This window comes from Chinchilla lanigera, unplaced genomic scaffold, assembly GCF_000276665.1.
Source record: "Chinchilla lanigera isolate Chin_1 unplaced genomic scaffold, ChiLan1.0 scaffold00099, whole genome shotgun sequence".
Classification (NCBI taxonomy): Eukaryota; Metazoa; Chordata; class Mammalia; order Rodentia; family Chinchillidae; genus Chinchilla; species Chinchilla lanigera.
In genome coordinates, this window is record NW_004955500.1 from 402560 (window position 1) to 422877 (window position 20318).

The 20318-nt window shown below is 36.0% G+C and overlaps 1 protein-coding gene across 5 annotated transcripts in view; it reads left to right on the forward strand.

The window, feature by feature from the left end:
* Cntn1 (contactin 1) overlaps positions 1-20318 on the forward strand; it is a 385843-nt gene that overhangs the window by 247856 nt on the left and 117669 nt on the right. For all 5 annotated transcript variants that reach the window (XM_005406569.2, XM_005406565.2, XM_005406566.2 and 2 more), the window contains 5 exons: positions 7668-7874; positions 10833-10932; positions 11081-11262; positions 17271-17395; positions 18082-18199. In XM_005406569.2, coding sequence (XP_005406626.1) covers positions 7668-7874; positions 10833-10932; positions 11081-11262; positions 17271-17395; positions 18082-18199 — 732 coding nt within the window. The remainder of the gene's footprint in view (positions 1-7667; positions 7875-10832; positions 10933-11080; positions 11263-17270; positions 17396-18081; positions 18200-20318) is intronic.

A 20318-nucleotide genomic window follows, 5' to 3' on the forward strand; every position in this document is an offset into this window, starting at 1 on the left:
ATCCACTTGGCAGTCCTACATGTCTGTGGAGATCAGGGTTGAAGTCTGAGTTAGACATAGTAACCTGTATTTTATTGTTATATAAATTGTTTTCAGAGCTTTAGAACTGCATCTGAAAACCGAGAAAATCAGAATAGGTAGAAAAAAACAGGATCCAAGATGCATCTCAGATAAGTCTTGGTTTGTTTGTCTTTTTTTTTTTTTTTTTTTTGGTTTTTGGTTTTTCTCCGGTACCGGGAACCGAACTCACGACCTTGTGCATGCCAGGCAGGCGCTTTTGCCGCTGAGCTAAATCCCCAGCCCCTCATCTCAGATAAGTCTTGATTTCAGTGTCTGTGCCATGTTAGTCACTGTGCTGAGTAAAGATTTTCATGGACCAAAATAGTGTGAGTAGAAATTTAAAGTCATTAAAGCAAGGGAGTCAACTTCCTCTTTGACACAACATGATTATGATATGATACAGGCTTTATAATATCAGAGAACATTATACACACCACCTTCAACTGATGCATACCATATTTGTGCCATAAACTTTCCTTCCTCTTCATGCTATTACATTAAGGCTTTGTGCTTTGCAGCTTGGAACTTCACCGGATGGAGAGTCAGAGGAATTCACCCCTGGATTCCGAACTCCTAACAATCTCCATATCCACCCATGTATACTGTCATGTCTAGTGGTCTCAGAATCAGTCCTCTCTGTGTCAAGTAGAATTAGGAACATTTATCTTCGTTTTCTCATTTAGACATTGGGGATAGTAACTCTTACATGTTCTTCATACATAGAGCTTATAATAATTTATTAGTGCATTTGAAAACAGTGAGTGGGGTAAGTAATATTGATGGATTAATATTTAATAAAATATATCTAAGCATATTCAACATTTTGGATCCATTGTCATCTACTGCATCTCATTACACTAACGATGCTTGAGTTCTGGTTATAAAGAATCACTTATGTACAAGAGAAAGATCTGGAAGGAAACAGGTCGTCTGTCATAATCCACTACGTTTGCTTATAGACTTGTGTGCTCTCTGTTTTTAAAAGGAGAACTCTGTGATCTGAACTATGCTGCTTGTCCTTCATGAGCAGCCACAAGGGTGCAATTCAGTACAAACGTTTATTCCGTTTTATAATAGCATTTGGTATATAACCGGCTGCCTAATACCTAACACAGAGAAGTACTAAACACATTTTTGAGGAATGAGGGGATAAGAGAGTATAAGCATAAATGATTCTGTTCATTAAGTTGATTGCATGTAGCAGCAAATTTCCATGAATACATAAACTTCTTTAGATATTTTTTTATTAAAATAAACCATAAATTCATAAGACTTTTAGATGCCTAGATTCCTGAAAATGAGAACACAAGTGTTTTGTTCACAGCTAATTTTCTATCCATAACACCATTAAAAATTGACTTACTACATACACCTCATAGATCTTTGTATATTGAGAGACAGAATTAAAAAACAGTCATTTGCAGGGTGGATACTACTGACAAAATATAAAATGCCTAGTAATAGGCACATATATGAATTTTAAATTGAAAAGAAAGTGGGAGTACTCTTAAGAAAATACCATCTGATATGTTGAATATTATCAGTAGATCTAAAATATCAACATAAAAATAGATAAGAGTAGGAGATCAGGATATATTAATTCACAGTGTATATAAATTAGTACATTTCTTATAGTTTACCATATCAACTCACTGATCAGAAGCTACAGTGATTGTATTGGTATAGCTAAATTATGTTTTGTCAAAACTAATTTTTAAAAAGACTTGAAAGTCTTCTAAAGACTTTGTGTTTAAATTATTACTTCAGTGTACACTGAAGTACTTCAAGTGTATTTTTAGGCAAAAGATACATTACATAGAAGGGTAGATAACTGCTATAGATCAAAGGAGTACAAAGAACTAACTGCATGCACTGCAGTTGGCCAAAACACCTTTCCCTGTAATGTGTACGGTCCAGGCTCTCTGGAGCAATGTGAAGAAAGCTTCTATATCTATTTTCTTTTATATTACTTTAAAGATAATAAAAATTTTAAAAACATTAAAAACAAAACATTTCCTAAGCATATGCTAGCACTTACTGTTCTTGAAAAATTAATTTTACAGTAATTCATTATTTAACCCAGTCCACAGAGCTGGGAGAAAAACAGGTGATAGCTTTTTCAAAATGATTGATTTATCATCTCTACAGGGAAGGGAACATAAAAAAGATAATCCCTTGAGAGAGCTGAGTTAGGGACTAATCTGTAATTGCCAAAATTGTCTCCTTTTAAGTTGGAGAGTCAGGGTTGTTACCATTGGAGCAATGGGACAGATTTGGTGGAGGCAGGGAAAGTTAGAATATCAGTTCTGACTGTTATCCCATTGTTGTACTGTCCCCTCTGGAGAGTCACTCTAACTGGCAAGGACTTTGCTCCCCTATTTAAAAAGACTTAGAGTTCCCAGTTTTGTTGTAATGACAGATATACTCTAACATGTTGCAATTATTATTTTGTCAAAGTAAATGGTCTTATCAGTTGACTAAAATTTGTTAGATATATTAAGATTATACTACAAGTCCCACAAAGGCAAAGACCATATCTATCTGCTTTACTGGCATATTGGAAATACTGAGTTTGTGTAAAAGAAATAAATGAGAGAATCTATACTGGCTATTCAGTAAATCAGATTATATTCTTCTCAGTCCAAGAATTGTGTCCATCCATAGGAACATCACCACAACTTCTCTGACTAGCTTTCATCTTTAAAAGTTCAGGTATAACAACATATTTTTCTTGACGCATCATTTATGAGTGGAAAACATAAAAAAGTCTTAAATTTGAGAGAAATTGGTAGATTGACTAAATAGTCTAACAGAAGTCATATTTAGAATTAAAATCCAGGTTTCTGAATTTACATAATCATTAAATAGTCAGACTGCTCTAAATACATTTTATTCAGGAAAGAATTGTGTGGTTGAAAATTCCATTTTCTGGAAGGAAATGCTCATACTTTCTTAACTTTGTTTTATTGTAGTTATTACCAGAAACCAGTGCAAAATATTAATTTTCATTTTAGTTGAGAATGGGAAAAATTATTGCTGAATCAGGAAAAGGCAGTGTTCTCTACTTGGGAGCATAACACTAATTTTGTCATCAAGGCAGTCTTAAGTATATTTCTATTAATGAACTATTAATTTTAATTTTATGAGTTTTATTATATTATACAGTGAATGCTTAATAGGAAAAATATCACACAATAAGGTATTGAAATTTTAATATTTATTGAGTGTTTACAAAAAGCATCAGAATTTTTAACATTGACTATTTTTTGGTGTTATATGTAGAAAAGAGCAGCACAAATAAATTCTTAAATGAACTACAATGAAAATACCAATAGTACATCACACAAAAAAATCTTTGCTTCAATTATCACACATAAGGCAGTCTACACACATCTCACTTATACTGACAGTGCATGTGTTTTGCTTAGGACATACTTGACATCTCACTGATCTTGCTATTTTGCCAAGAGGTTCTTATATTATACAGTGTATAGTGAAGAGAAACATAAAATACCAATAAAGTATAATATATAGTGTGCATTTAAAATAGACATCAACTTTTTCACATAAGGTATGTGCTTGTTTACAAAACCTAAAAGATAACATCAGAAGTAAATTCCTATATGAACTACAATGAAAATATCAATAGAACACTACCATAAAAATAAGCTTTGCTTCATCTGGCACATCCCCAAGACAGTCTGCATATAAGACAACTGCATGTTTCATGCACATATCTCACACTGAGAGTACGTGTGCTTAACTTTTCTTTCCTTCATGGCAGTCTTGTCACCTCTCTTTTCTTCCTGTCTTTAGACACTTCCTACTATATTGTACCGCATAAACTTAGGAGGAAAATAAGTTATCAATAAAATAAAACATCAAATGTGCTGTGAGCGCTTAAAATAGATATCAACATTTTCCCATCAGCTGTATAGTTGCTTACAAAACCTAAAAGGTAACATCAAAAATAAAAACCGATGTGAACTATAATGTAAACACAAACAAACGTCTACCACAGAAATAAGCTTTGCTTGAAATATAACACCCAAGACAGTCTTCACATGACAACTTCATGTTCCATACAGAAGTACTGCTTACATAGGTAGCATGTATATTTTGTTTTTCTGTCCTTTCTTGAAAGGCATAGTTGACATCTTTTTGTTTTCCTGTTGTAGCAGGTCTTTGTGATGCTGTGCCTGCCTGTTCACCTGTCAGATCACCAGTGTGCTCCACAATTTTTTTGTGCAGTTCCCTTGGCAGAAACATTTTCTCCTCTGCTGTAAATGATCTTATGAGCTCCAGTCCTATTCCTCTAAGAAAATTTCTCCTATGATATTTTGCACTTGTTATTTTCTTTGCAAACTGTCTTTTTCTTTTTGGTTGTTTTCTCCGGTACCAGGAATTGAACACACGACCTTGCACTTGTGAGGCAGGCATTGTGCCACTGAGCTAAATCCCCAGCCCCTTCTTTGTAAACTATCAAACTATTTATTTATGCCACACATGTTTAGATTTGAGCACCATTGGACAATATTTTGTGTTTTAAATGATATCATAGTTGCTTCATGACTCATCAACACTTACTCCACCTTTGGTTTTGTTGTAGGAAGTTTCCGTCTCAGGCTTCTATTTTGTCAAGGTTTCCTTATCAATATTTCCAACATGGTGCAATGTTGACATCAGCAGTACCAGTTTGTTTTTCTTTGCCATATATGAGGCCAGTAGAAATCTTTCTGAAATCCAAAGATTGTACTATACAATTCTCTGTTTTGAAGTTGCAATATTTCATTTGGAATTTTTGCTTTATTTCTGCATATGGTTCCTGCACTGGTCAACTTGTGCTGTTAGCAAACGTAACATCAATTGGAAACTGGTAAATGAGAATGTCAAATTCTGATTAGTTTGGGAGATGGGAGCAACAAGTCTGTTTACAACATCATGTGATTTATTACTATATGAATAAGGATCTGATGGCTGAGTTCCAGGATAAATATCTAAACTGAAAGCATCATACATCTTCACATCTCCAAGGGCATAAGTTTTATGCTATATTTTGACCCATCATTTCTTCAGTAAGTCTTTTACATTCCCAAGATTACTATGAGAAATCCCTGCCAAGTGCAGCAGACCTATGAATGCTTTCAGTTCAGTTAGTGAAGTGTCATAATAAATACATTTTTTATTATGGCTATTGGAACATTCAGAATAATTCACTTGCATTTTAGCCTTTGTGTATTTCACAGCATTTTGTAGCATTTTGTCTGTTACAATTTCAAACGGCAGTGCTGGCATTCTGTCCACTACCTTTCACCCCTGCAAGACCCTCACTATATTTTTGGAACTTGTTCTAACATTAGATTGTTCCATTTGGTTGTGTGACAATTTTGCAACGTTGCAAGCAATCAAATAGGTATTCACATTACTGTTTTCCTCATTATCTGAATGAGGGAGGTCTGCATTTCCTGTGTCTGTGTCAGTCGATTCTTGCTCCATTTCAGTGCCACAGAAACATTGGCTCACATGGGCAAGGTAAAAGTCATCATCATTATCATCATCTTCCCACAAAACTCTTCTGTCATGAAAGCATGTATTTTACAATAATGGATCGTCTTTATCATCCATGCTTGAGCAATCTGATGATTCACTTTTGACCTCCTCCCAAACTTGCAAATCTAGTTTTTCATGTGCCATTGTACTAATTTGGGCTACTTCTACCAGAAAAATCAAAAGAAAAAGTTTTATTTTTAATAAATCCTGTATCAGTGTGGGTCTATTAGACCCTCTGTGATGCTTGAGTAAATGAGATATATGGAGCATGGGTGGAGGGAAAATCCCATTTTGCCCCTTTTTCACACATCCATACACTTTCCCATTCATCACACCAAGTGAGTAAAAACATATGTTGCTTCTTGTATCCACCAGGGAAAGGTACTGCCATACAGAGCCAGGTAGTGTTATTCTAAAGTACAAATTTACAGTAGAAAAGTAAGGAATGGGTTTACTGGATCCAGTCTTATATTCCTAATTTACTATAAATATTACTTTAGACAAAAGACATAGTACTTCTTTCTAAATATGATACTTCTTGCCAAATCCTAGGATGCCATGATTTCAGAAATTAAGACAGGTTCCTAAATTTCTTCCTGTCCTAATTCTTCTGTGACCTTACATCAGCATAGTTGTAGCAAATTCAAATTACTTATTAATTTATAGATATAAATGCCTAGGAAGAGATGTGTTAACAATGACTCTGAGTTGGAAGATGAGTGTGATAGGGGTTTTTTTCTTATTTTAACACAACCTCATTTCCCATTTTTGTCCAAATAAACATACTCTGCTTCCTTAAAAAAAAATCAAGATTTAAAACCAAAATAATAAATCATCTTTACCACTCTGATGTCCTGTATTGCTGGAGAATACTATAGAGCCAATCTAAATCCAGTGGCTGGATTATTATCCCCAGTTATGCAGATCTTACACAGTGCACTTTTCACTGTTCACCCTCAGTGCTCTCTCACGTTCCCCTTGGCAATGTTACCTGTCATCTTCAGTTCCCTAAGGCAAAACACAGCTTGTCATGGTGTTTCCATCCTTAAAAGGAGCCTGAATGCTATACAATCTTGACTTTCTACTATTTTACGTAGAAAACCTCATTTAACCTGACCTAGAGAGATTTGTAATTGCACTCTTTCTACTAGCAGTGTTCACACCATCAAGACATTTTAAAGGGAATAATCACTTTTGTGATCTAAACAGATGCACCATCCATAGTTTCATCTTATATAGTTGTACAGTAACTACTGAGGACTTACAACTCAGGAAAAGCAGCAAATTAAAGAGGAAATTCAATTTTTGCCTGAACTTCCTAGTGTGTTTAACCAAAGGAATTTGTGTGGTTAAGAGTTACCATTTGACATATTTCCTACAGTTTAAGAAAACCAGTAACACATTTTCCATTTCTATGGTTTTTGCTTTTTTTTTTTTTTTGTTTGTTTGTTTGTTTGTTTTTTTTTGGTACTAGGAATCAAACTCAGTAGCTCACGCTTGCCAGGCAGGTGCTGTGTGACTGAGCTAAACCCCTGGCCCGGTTTTTACTTTTTAATATGACCATAGCAGATTATATAGACTCATTTCCATAATTTAAACAAAGGAGTGCAAAGAGGAGAAAAAAACCTAACTGTGATAAACCATCTTGAAGTTACTTATAAAATGCAGTGGAAAGATAGATGGGCTTCGGAATTAGGACATCCAAATTCAAGCACCCAGTCCGTCTTAGTGTTCTTGAAATGCTAAACATGTTTTTTAATTTAATGGTTGTGAAGCTCTAAGCCAGTTGTTTAACTCAAATTTCACTCAGTTTGTCAATGAAATGGAAGTGAGACTGTTAGTAGTCTACAAATTAATAGAGATGGATAAATAGATATATTACTTATATTCATGAAAAATATGGTAGCTATTTGAAAATTTACATAAAGTTTGCATTGGTTTTCTTCCAGCATTTTCTCTACTACAACCTATACTAGATTAAGGTACAGCTTGTAATTAGAAAACAGATTCCTTACTTTTGAAGAGCTGCATACTTAGTGTACAATATTTTCTTCTAGATGATCTCAGCTACCGCTGGCTTTTAAATGAATTTCCTGTGTTTATCACAATGGATAAACGAAGATTTGTCTCTCAAACAAATGGAAATCTGTACATCGCTAATGTTGAGGCTTCCGACAAAGGCAATTATTCCTGCTTTGTATCGAGTCCTTCTATTACAAAGAGTGTATTCAGCAAATTTATCCCCCTCATTCCAATACCTGAACGTAAGTATTTTATTCGTTATACTGTTTTTATAAGGTTGTCTGCTTGTTGCATGCTTACAGCAATGAGAAAGAATATCCTGTGGTGAGACATGCCAGGTTCCTGGGCAGTAGAATACAAAGTGTATGCACTTAGAGCGGGGTGAAAAACTTGGTCCTTTGTTTGAGTCGAGGCTTTTTAGATTGAATTAGTTGCCTTTAGTGTAGGAAACACACAGGGGAACTGATTCGTAAATCCAATGCCAGTATGTTGGCTGCAGCAGGAATCACTGGCATCTGATGTTTCTTTCTTTTCCATTCCTACTTCTGAAATTCATGAAGAAAACAAATGATTAGATCAAAACGAACAACAGTGTTTGCAGAATTGAGAGGGTGAAGGGCAGTTTGATTATTATAATCCTTTAAAGAAACTATTTACATGCTTCAGATAAGTAAATAAATTGCTTTTTCTAGTCTGAGTAATAAGCATAGGTTAGATGGCCCTTTTCCCTAGATCCAAGTAAACTAATTCATTTGTATAAATCACTGCCTATTAAGAGAATCAGATCACAGTATAGATGCTTACTTCACACTAATGACAGTGATTTCAAGTATCTGAGGAAATAGCTTCAGGGTTGACAGATTTATGCTTGGTTCCTACCTCTGCCCCTAATTACAGTGTAACAACAGAGAAAATGCCGTCATACCATGTAGACTCCAGATTTCTCTCCTTAAGGAAACAGTCACATAATTAGTATTCAGCACATATGGTTGCCTTTCTGGCTCTTTTTTCTCTGCTTAGTCTTAGATACTCACAGATTGAAAAAGGAGACACTGCATAAATTCTCTTATCATTTTTCCTGCTCTAGAAATGTACTTGAATTTTGGTACTTTTATTTATTTTCTTATTTTCTGTTTCAATGGAAGAAATATTCTGTCATTCGTACTAATTTCTCCAGCTGCCCTGGTTCACATCCCATTTGACTCAATTAGAGATGTCACTACAGCCCTTGTTACCACCCTTGTCTAAGCTTCACAATCTCCTCTTCTTCATTCTCTCTGCATGTTCTTTTATAGTCAGTGCAAACAATCTTGAGTAATCACGACTTCCTGCTTACTTAATCCAGAGGACACTTTTCTGTCCTTAACTCTGTTGGCTTTAGATGTCACCTCTTCTGCTTTTCATGAACTTTTCTTTCTTGTAATTTTCTGTATTCTTCCTCTCCTAACTACTTCTCTGCCAAACTTTATATAGCATTCTCTACCAGATATTCTTCCTTTTATATACCTCTTCACTTGTTTCCTGAATATCTTCACCTACTTACACTTTTAATTGTAGCTATATGCAGATGACTTTAAATTACACCTTCAAACTTTTACTTGTGTTTGGATCTTAATTCCACTCATACCCTGGACTTTTCTCACAAAAGGCTGTCAGGGGTGCTAATCTCAAGGTGTTCAGAACACATCTGTTACCTTCTCATTAAAACTCTTCTGTTGTTCTTGAGTCATTTGGCAATACCATTTATTTTTCTGAGCAAAAGGCAGACTTTTCATTTATCAACTCCTCTTTCCCCCTGATACTTAGAACAGATAATTCAGTAGTTTTCAATGAGCGTGTCAGCATCTGAGAGTGAAATCCAGGCATGCTGATTCAGCAGTCCTAGAATAGAACTCAGGAATCTACAAGTTCCTTGAGCATCCCAGGTGGTCTGAAGCCTTGGGATCTTGCTCTGCACCTTGAGGAACATGGATCTGGGGAGCAGTCCTGGTGATTCTGCCTCTCAAATACCGTTTGTATTTGTTCTTTACTTTGTGATCTGTTTGTTACTATATCTTAGTTTTGGATCTCACTCATCTTGCCTGAATCAGTGATGCAGCCTTGTTCAGATCTCTGTCTTCTGTATTTCTTTTCTTCTTACACCATCGTTCAAAGCTGCCAACAATGTCTACTCCTTAAACCAGAGGTAAGATCCATATTACCTTAAAAAATCAAATCTCTTCAGTTTTATACAGTGAGAAAATCCTTTTGGTTTTACCCCATGAGAAAATTTTTAATAATGTTTTCCTGGATTCTGCATTGCAAATTCAAGCTGATCTTCAACTGCATATATTTTAATATGATTTGAGGACCTTTTATAGTTGCTTGAAAAATCCTAGAGCTTTGTAATAATGTGTTTTTTTCTTCCTCAGCCAGAACTGGTTCAGTTCAGTTTCCATCTTTTCTACAATTTTCACAGCCCCCACATCCTATCTTCTTGGGCAGTCACTCTTTCAGCCTACTTATTTTATATTTTCTTCAATTTCTTTGTGGATTTACTTGTGTCTTTATAATTATACAGTGTCAGGTATGTACTCATGATCCTAAACAATGTATTTAGCCTTTCTATACTCTCTTCTCTAGTGTGATTGAGGGAATAACACAATTCAGAAATAAAATGCTAAATAAATGATAAGAAGTATCCATGGAGAGGGGTGGTGTTGTCGGAATAAATCTTTTCATTCCTTCTCATGCTCCCGTCCCACTTGTTTCCCATTTGCCTTAACCTCTGTGGATACCTGTTTCTTTTTTTCCACTCTTTGTCTTGCTTATTTCCTTTCTACTCTCCTCTTTCTTTTCCTTCCTTTCTTTCCATTCTTCCTTGTTTCCTTTCTTTTTTTCTACCTTCCTGAGCCTGTATAGCACTGATAAAAATACCTTACTCATATCTGATGTTTCTTACTGATGCCTCAAATTTTTGCAATAAACTGAGTCAGAGAGATGATAAGTTGTCAGAATGAGGCAATTTTATTGCAAACACTTGATAAAGTTTGTACTTACACATACTATGTATAAGCAAACAAGTCTCGTATTGTGACACAACCAGCACCTGTTTTGGGAAAAGCCTTCCGTATTGAAGTTTTCTAATCTTATAAAAACCACTATTAAACACACTGTTTTGCTTAGTAACTCATGAATATTTATATTTCTTTTAATATCAGGAACAACAAAACCATACCCAGCTGATATTGTAGTTCAATTCAAGGACATATATGCATTGATGGGCCAAAATGTGACTCTTGAGTGTTTTGCCCTTGGAAAGTAAGTGTACTTTTCATTAACATACATAGAATCATATTAGTTTTCATATCCTTTTAAGAAATATATGACATAAATATTTTGTTGTAAATATAAGGTAGTTGTCTTTTAACTGTTGTGGATCTTTAGCTCTGGTATCTTTCACTTAAAGTCCTGTTCCTGACATCCGGTGGCGGAAAGTCCTAGAACCAATGCCAAGCACTGCTGAGATCAGTACCTCTGGGGCTGTCCTCAAGATCTTCAATATCCAGCTAGAAGATGAAGGCCTGTATGAATGTGAGGCTGAGAACATCAGAGGAAAAGATAAACACCAAGCAAGAATTTATGTTCAAGGTAGATATTTTAATTTTCCATAAATTTCATCAATGTCTTATTCAGAACTATTTCCATAACTGAAAAGCTACTATATGATAATTAATAATTTTGAAAGATTATATATCTTGCAAGTATATGTATATTATGCAGAAAGATGCATTTTATGCAGAAAGATGAAGTATCTATCTTATTTCTATTTAAGTGAATGCTCGAGTTGTAAAAGTGTAAGTTCATATCTTTAGTGACTTGGTTAATAATAACTGATGGATTGTCATCTTCTTGGCAGTTTGTAAAACATATAATTAGTGTAGTGCATGTACTCCCTTTATCATCCTCTTCTTTCAGTATTTTTGTAGAACAATCTGTACATTATGACTTAGTTTGATTCAGTGGTTTGCAAACACTTTAGCATCAAAATCTCCTGAGAGCTTGTAAAAATGCAAACTGATAGACACCACCCTCAAAATTTCTGATTCAGAAGACCCATGGTGGGCTCAGGAATTTGTATTTACACTAAGTTGCCAGAAGATGCTGGCATTCCTGGTCCTGGAACCATACTTTGAGGCCAGTAATATACAGAATCTTCTTAGACAAAATTATCTTGGCACAAGTATTTGATTCTCAGAAATCAAACTTTTATGTAGGAAGACACTTTTTTTACAGGCAACACTTAAAAGTTTTCTGGCCACCCTCTACTAATTTCTTTTTACAACACTCTAGTTCTCCTTGGATGTGCCTACCTAATGCCATGCCTTCCCAACATCGGGGTGGTAAAGATTATTTGTTGAACCTCTTGTCTATTTCAGTCACCTTTATTGTTATCTCATGCATAAACATGGTTTTAAACATGATCTATACCCTGACAGTTCTAACCCAGACATTTCCCTTGAACTCCAGACTTGTATATCCATTGGTCTGATGATATTAACTTGACATCTATCAAATATATGTGATGTGGTCTCCTTAAAGGAGGAAAACTGCAGTTTGAATCCTTAAATATTTTAAATAAAGCTAACACATTCTACCAGGTTTCTAATACTGATGGACCTGGTTTTATTTAGTACATTAAGAGAACTGCACTCTAGATTCTTAGCTCAGTAGAATTCTGAACTTTCTAATACAAGCTGTGATCAAAGTAGAAAGTGAATGCTTAAATTTTTAAAAAATTGATTACAGTAAAAGACACAGTGTCATTAAACTCCCTCAAAATACTCCCCCTAACTTTGAGCCCACTTATCCCATTGTTCTTGCCTATTTCTGAAGCACTTATAAGATCTTCCTTCATCAGTATCAGTAAAAAATGTGGCCAACAATATGGTGACTACTGCTGCTGAGTGCCATCCAAAGGAAGACAGGCTCATAAAAACATTATTGTGTGTCCTCATCCACCTTATTTACTAGATCAAACATTGTGCAACTTGACTCTTAATGTCAAAATGACTATGAAAAGTAAATGCTTTAAATTGATTCAGGACATCAAGGTAGCCACAACGGCATCTTCAAAGTGAGAGAAAAGATTTTGAGGGAGATTAATGACAATGTGCCTGTTATAGTAATGATTTTTAGAAATAAAGAATAAAAATAAAATTTAAAAAATAAAAATTTAAAATTCACCATACACTTTGATCCACACCTTGTATCTGATTCCTTAGAAGAACCAAGGTGAAAGAAGAGGTATTAATAGTAGGTAACTTAGGAGTGACACTGAGCTCCAGGGAGCTTCAGAAGCCTGGGTGAGCCACAGCCCACCCCTCCACCATTATGCCAGGAACACTTCCTTGAGGAACACTTCCTTGAGGAACACTCAAGGAAACTTGAGACTTTTTGGTGACCTGCCTGGGAGTAGAGAGACTGCATTCTGCCCCACCTCCACCATCATGGGAGTGACACTGAGTCCCAGGGAACCTCGGGAGCTTCAAAAATGAAAACCAAAGGAGGAAAACACAATCTCACACCTCCAACCCCCACAAAATAAGTCCAGGAGACATCAACATAGAAGAGCTTGAAAGTCACACACCTGAGATCTCCCAAAATGATAGCAACTGAAGTAAACAAAAAACTCCATCAGGCTCTAGAAGAAATCAGATAAGAAATAATCTCTCAGGTAAAAACAGAAATGACAACAATAATGAAAGAATTGCTCAGCATATCTAAAGAAGACAGATAAAAGAAAGAGGAGCAAGAAAAATGATGGAAATGTTAAATGAACAATATTGGAAAGAATTCAAATGCATAAAACAGATTCAAACAGATATCCAGGGAATTAAAAATTCAAACAAAAGCTGGCAAAACTGCTTCAACAAAACTAAAGATAGACTTTCAGAAGTTGAAGACAGCATTGCAGCTAATGATCATGAAAGGAAATGTCTCTTAAAAATAACAAAGAACCAAGGAATTACAATTCAACAGCTGCAAGATGAGGCACAGAAAAACAATATAAGACTGATAGGCATCAACGAAACCTCATGAGTCAACACAAATGGCATAAAAAGGCTATTTGTAAAAGTAATAGCAGAAAATTTCCCAAACATGGAAAAAGAGTCTGACATACAGTTAAGTGAGGCATATAGAACTCCAGTTAGCCATAACTAACATAAATAAATCTATGCACAGACATATAATAATCAATATCCCAGAAATTCAGCAAAAGAACAGAATACTAAAAGCTGTGTAGTGGATCAACAACTGGTGGTCAACTTATAACCCTCAGCTGAACTGAGTAAGCGTGGTGCTGGGTGTGGGAGGTCCACCTGAGGACTGTTGCCAGCAGCATAAGAGGCAGAACTGGAGAAGAAGTGAGGCTGTTGGGAGAAGAGAAAAGCTGTGGAGAGCTGGCAGAAGCTCTAAGGAGCTGTTTGTTCTTTTGGAGGAGCTTGTCATGCTGGCTTTCCTGATGAACATGGCTGTTCCCATCCTCTGAGGAGGTCTGAACTTTGTTCACACTGAGAATAGCTTCAGTTCACTTTGGAGGAGCTCTAGTCCTCACTTGGAGCATCACTTCCTGGCTCCAGAGGGGAAGATAGTGCACTGCCAGTCTCCTGGAGAAGTTTGCTGCATTGGCTTTCCTGATGGGAACTCAGCCATCTTGATCATTGGAGGAGCTCAGGACCTCACTGTTGCTGAAGATGGCTGTGGTACCTTTCAGGGGAGCTCTGGTTCTTACTTGCACATCATTTCCTGGCTCCAGTGTAGATACCTCAACCTGCTATCACAGATCCTTTGTCCCAGTGGCACAGACTTCCTAGATTCCACCACTGATCTTTGGGTCTTCCCAGTATAGATCCAGGAAACAGGCCTGCATGAGATATTGTTATGGGCTCTAGGCCTCCAGTTAGACTTGTGGGAGGCACTGTTGTGAGCACTAGGTCTTCAGCTGGACTCATGCAGGACACTTCCAGGGGATCCAGACCTTTAGCTAGTTTCCTTGGTCTTAGTATGTGGACAGATTTCCTGCACCCTTTTGTATATCATTCTTTGGATGACTATTATAAATAATATTGTTAAATACGTATCCTGTATTATATTTTTTCCCCTTGCAAAATGTTCCCCAAACCATTACAAGCTCTTAGAGAAAAGAAACAGATCACCTATAAAGGAAAGACCATCAGAGTCATGGCAGATTTCTCAACACAAACCATCAAGTCAAGAAGAGCTTGGAGTGAAGTATTTCAGGTCTTGAAAGAAAACAACTTCCAACCCAGATTGATGTACCCTGCAGAACTATCCTTCAAAGTTAATGGAGAAATAAAATATTTCCATGATAAAGAACAACTGAAGAAATTCATGAGTGCCAAACCAACCCTACAAACAGTATTAAAAGTATTCTAGAATGAGATAAAAATGAACACAATTTCAAGAACAATAGAAAGGAACCAAGCAAAGCAAGCGATTAAACAGAGAGAAAAAATAGGGAACCAGCAGTAGAAAAATAAAATGACAAAGAGAAGCCAATACATATCAGTTGTAACTGTTAATGTAAATGGCCACAATTTACCAATCAAAAGAAGCAGATTATCAGAGTGGATCAAGAAACAAAATCCAACAATATGCTGTACACAAGAAACACATTTAACTCAAAAGGAAATTCAGACTGAAAGTCAAAGGATGAAAAACAATACTCCGTGTGACAGCAACTCAGAAAAAAGCAGGTGTAGCTATTCTGTCTGCAGACAAGGTGAACTTCAAACCAATAATGATCAAAAGAGATAAAGAAGGTCACTACATACTTGTTAGGGGAAAATTGCAAGAGGAAGAGATACCAATCATAAATATCTATGCACCAAATACAGGAGCACACAACTGTATAAGACAATTTTTTTTTTGTACTGGGAATTGAACTCGTGACCTCAGGCTTGCCAGGCAAGTGCTTATGCCACTGAGCTATATCCCCACCCCTATAAGACAAATTTTAACAGACATGAAAAATCAAATAGTCACACAATCATAACAGGGAACTTTTACACCTGATTGTTACAAAGAGATAGATCAGCTAGACAAAAAATCAGCAAAGTAATAACAGAACTAAACCAAACTTTTGAACAAATAGACTTAGTAGACCTTTACAGATTGTTCCACCCAATATCAGAATACATATTCTTCTAAGCTGCACATGGGACATTCTCTAAAATAGACCATATAGTAGTCCATACGACATGCTTAAGTAAATGCAAAAGGATTGAAATTATGCATGCATACTATTGGACCATAGTAGGTAACATGATGGAAATACTATTTCTCTTTGCTAGTGAGACCTACTAAGTTTTACCTTTAGATCTAATCAAACTGTCAGAAGATTCCACAATTAAACCACACACAGAATGTATCAAGATGACTCAGTTATTTGCTCTTTTCATTGTATTCTGTAATGTGACATCTGTATGTTACTTATGGGAAACCAAGACAAGAGAAGTGTTTCCTGTTTTAAATATTTCTAAAATTTCTTACAAAATAAACGTATCAATCAATATGAATATATCTGCCAATGTTCAATTAATAAAAATTTTCTCCATATGTTAGAGATAAACACTATGATTAGTGAAAGATACACTAAATCAGATTATATATATATACTATAAAATATATAGAGATATATACATGCATAAACATATGAATAATGTTGATATCATTTGATAGAGATCATAAAAATATTTTTGATTCATAATTTATATACATGTTAAATGTGTGCCAAAAGATGTGTTTATTTCTTTTGTACTAAAATGAATATAACAGAAGTTTTCAGGTTCAAAGAAAGTGAAATAAAGTACTACTCTTCACAAGGGATTCTCTTCTCTTACTTTGTCTGAGTTTGTCCTAATTTAGTTACCCACATATATTGGAACTATTAGATTACTGAAATGTTCAACAAGACTATCAGATTGCTTGTGTTCTTTTGTTCTGGAAATACTTGTTTCTTCTAGGAAAATGTTAGCATGTTTCTCATGTTCCTAGCATTTTATTTTGCTCTAAAATAGATCTCATCAAATAATGGATGAGATCTATTTCACTCAACTATGGTTCGGTACATGATTTCTAGTAGGCAAAGGGTATTTAAGTGACTAAGACATCTTTCCAGTCCTACAATAAGATAAAAACTCCATCAAAGCAAAAAAATACATACCTGTGAAAGTAGAAAAGAACAAAACCTAAATCCTTATGCAACATGAAAAAGACATTTCATAGTTGAGACATAATTCTTTAAAACCTCAATTGTCATTTTGACAGATTTGAAGGTTTCTGATGAAGAAAAAAATAAATCTAACGTGAAGTAGCTTTCCAACAAAACATAGATTCCAAATAGCAAAATAATTATTAATTGCATTACTGGTACCCCATTCTGAGATACTGTGTGATTTGCACAGGATGCTGACCTCTGCGAATGCAATCCCAGTGGCTGTGAGCTTGGATTCAGGACACGTACATTATCTGATGTATTCCCTATAATAAAGTGAAAGTGCAGTATTTATACTTGAGATTACGATTGGTATTGAGACTTGTATTTGACATTTCTGATGTTCTTTACTCTTTAGCATTTCCTGAGTGGGTAGAACATATCAACGACACAGAGGTGGATATAGGCAGTGATCTCTACTGGCCTTGTGTGGCTACAGGGAAGCCCATCCCTACAATTCGATGGCTGAAAAATGGATATGCGGTATGTACATTCATGTGCTTGGATCTCCCTGTGTCCATGTTCAGGCAACATTTCAGGGTGGTCCTGGGATAAATACAGCAGACTAAGTAGAGTAAATTTAGTTGGTCCTGAAATATAAAATTGTCATTCAAAAACCAAGCAAGAAATGGAGATTAAGTATCTTCTTTCAGTTTAAACAACTTTCTGTGATCTTATCTTTACCTTCTCTCTCTCTCTCTCTCTCTCTCTCTCTCTCTCTCTCTCTTATTTTCCCTTTGTCCCACATTGCCTCCTGTACCTACTTATCCATCTCTATGACCTGAAATTGTCCCCTTTTTCTTGCCACTGTTTCCCTAAACCCCACAGAAACAGAGGTAAGAGAGACGTTCTAAATCCTACCTCTAGCCCTTGGTACAAGTAGCTGCAGTGGGATCCCTGTCTACCTCCCCACTGTAATCTCTCAGCTGGTCCAAGAGGGGAAAAGGTGGACTCTCAGCTCTGTAAGATGAATAGAACAAGAGCCACTGGGCGTGGTAAGTGGGTTTCCTTCCCCGTGGTGTGAGAATTCTATTCCGTACATCTTAGTTTACAGTGGGGGCCAATGAGCACAACAAACCTCAACTAAATGACTGTCAAGCCCAAACCTGAATGGAAGTATTTGTGTTAAAATTTATCACAACCATGTGTTTTGCTTTCACTGCTTTCAGTATCATAAAGGGGAACTGAGACTGTACGATGTGACCTTTGAAAATGCCGGGATGTACCAGTGCATAGCAGAGAACACATATGGGGCCATTTACGCCAATGCTGAGTTGAAGATCTTGGGTCAGTATGATTTCTAACTTGTTAAATGGTAATCACGAAAACTACATATAAAAAGATGACAGAGCATTCATAGACGACATTTGATTTCACTTCACTTTTATTTGCTAAAATTAAAAATCATTGAAATGTGGTTTAGAATGGAATGGTGTTATCTTTTCTTTCCTTGAAGAATGCTTCAGTAGAGAAAAAGTAACTCCTTAAAGTTTTTTTATGTTAGTTTATAATTCCAAGAATGTGTGAATTCTTGTTTCATTAAGTTGTGTCATTTTATTTATCTATATTTATTTATTTATTTTTGCATCATTTTATTTTTAATGAAGAAACTGAACTCTATAGCACTTTTGAAGTTACATGGAATACAATAATTTTTTAATATTTCTGAAATCACACAGCAAAACTTACACATGCCAAGTCTTGTCCTCTCCTATGGCAGAGCAGCTAAATACCTCCTGCAAAATCACAAAGCTGTGGAGACGGAGGCTATAACACTGCATGTACCATTTTGGGGGTTGACAAGGGCCCAAGCCTGTACCACTTTGAGGACTGACAAATCTCTGTCTCTCATACCTAACAGATGCTATTTAGAATAAATAGCAGTCTTCAAGTCCCTTATCCCACCCTGACTTCTGCTTTCAGGGTGTGTTGTTACCCCATAAAAAACTGAAAGCCTTTGATATAAAGTATTTCACCCCCTCGTCAAAGCTATCATTTTATGTTTGTCCATTCCATATTCCATTTTCTCGTCCAATGGAGAAAGTGTCTGTCCTCTCACTCTATCCCTCTGCCTTATTTATAGTCACCCCTTCCTATTTTTTCCCTAGTATTATAGATTGAATTTAGAGGTTTTACGCTGAGCCACACCTCCAACCTTTTTTTTTGTTTTTATTTTGAGGCAGGATCTTGCTATGTTGACATGTTCCTCAGGGTATGTTGAAACTTGCAATCTTCCTGCCTCTGCCTCCCAGGGTAGTGGGATTACAGACTTATGCCACCAGGTTTTCCTCATATGTGACACCATTCCCTTCGCATGTGTGTATGTGTGAGTGTCTGTGTGCCTGTATCCCTCGAGCTGTCTCATCCAGTTGTGCTCTATTGTTGAACACCCATTTCTCCTCTTTGGCGATTCTGAGCTCACACACCCCACACACCACTTCTCTGTCTCCTTCGTGCTGCTTTCCCTCCCCCTCGTCTGCCTGCCTAGAAATCCTGCTCTGTCAGAGTTCCAGCCCTCTGGTTCCACTCCATTTTCTTCCCCTATTCCTTCCCATATCCTATATTACTAGTCCTGGATCATTATTATTGTTTAAATTTGTATTTAATTTCTTCTCCCATTAATCATCAGTGAACCTATAATTTCTATCCTAGAAACTTATTGTCAGCTTCAGACTGAATACAAATTCTTCCTTGTAAAAAAGTTCATCTAGGTACCTTCACAGGCAACCCACACTTCTCATGTCTGAGACTAAATTTGCTATATCTCACTCACACCCACATCTTCTCCTCAAAGATTCTCAGCTGTAAAGAATAGCAGAGTCTACCAGATCCCTTCCGTGCATCCGGTACATCCAGTCAACTTCGACCAGTACTTCTCAATCTTTCACATTCTTCTTATTCTCATTGGAACTCCTTTCACAAAGCTCTTACTGTACCACACCTTCTTCGTATTATTTGAAGGAGTTGTCACAAGTTTAATCAGATGGTAAGGAATGAATCCAGGTAGTCATCTTCTAGAACTTCATTTTCTAGAACTGGTTACTAAAAGCATAAAGCAATGATACAATGAGACCAGTTCTGTTCTTGGTGCACCAAAAGGCAACTCTTCAAAACATGATATCATTACAAGACACTGAAAGAAAACAATAGGAAATAGAGAATGTTAAGAATTAAGTCTGTCTTTATTACAATTTTTCATTGTAACTGAAATGCTGAGGAACATACTCTATTTTTCTTCTCTAAAGTCTAAATTCCTTGGTGATATATCTACTCTAGTTACGTTGTATATCAATCAAGAAAGCACTTGCTGTCTTTCTCTCTCCCTCTGTCACTTCCTTCCTGAGTTATCTAGTTAATTCATTTATTATTCTACCAAATGTTTAATGAGTATTTACTTTATACCAGG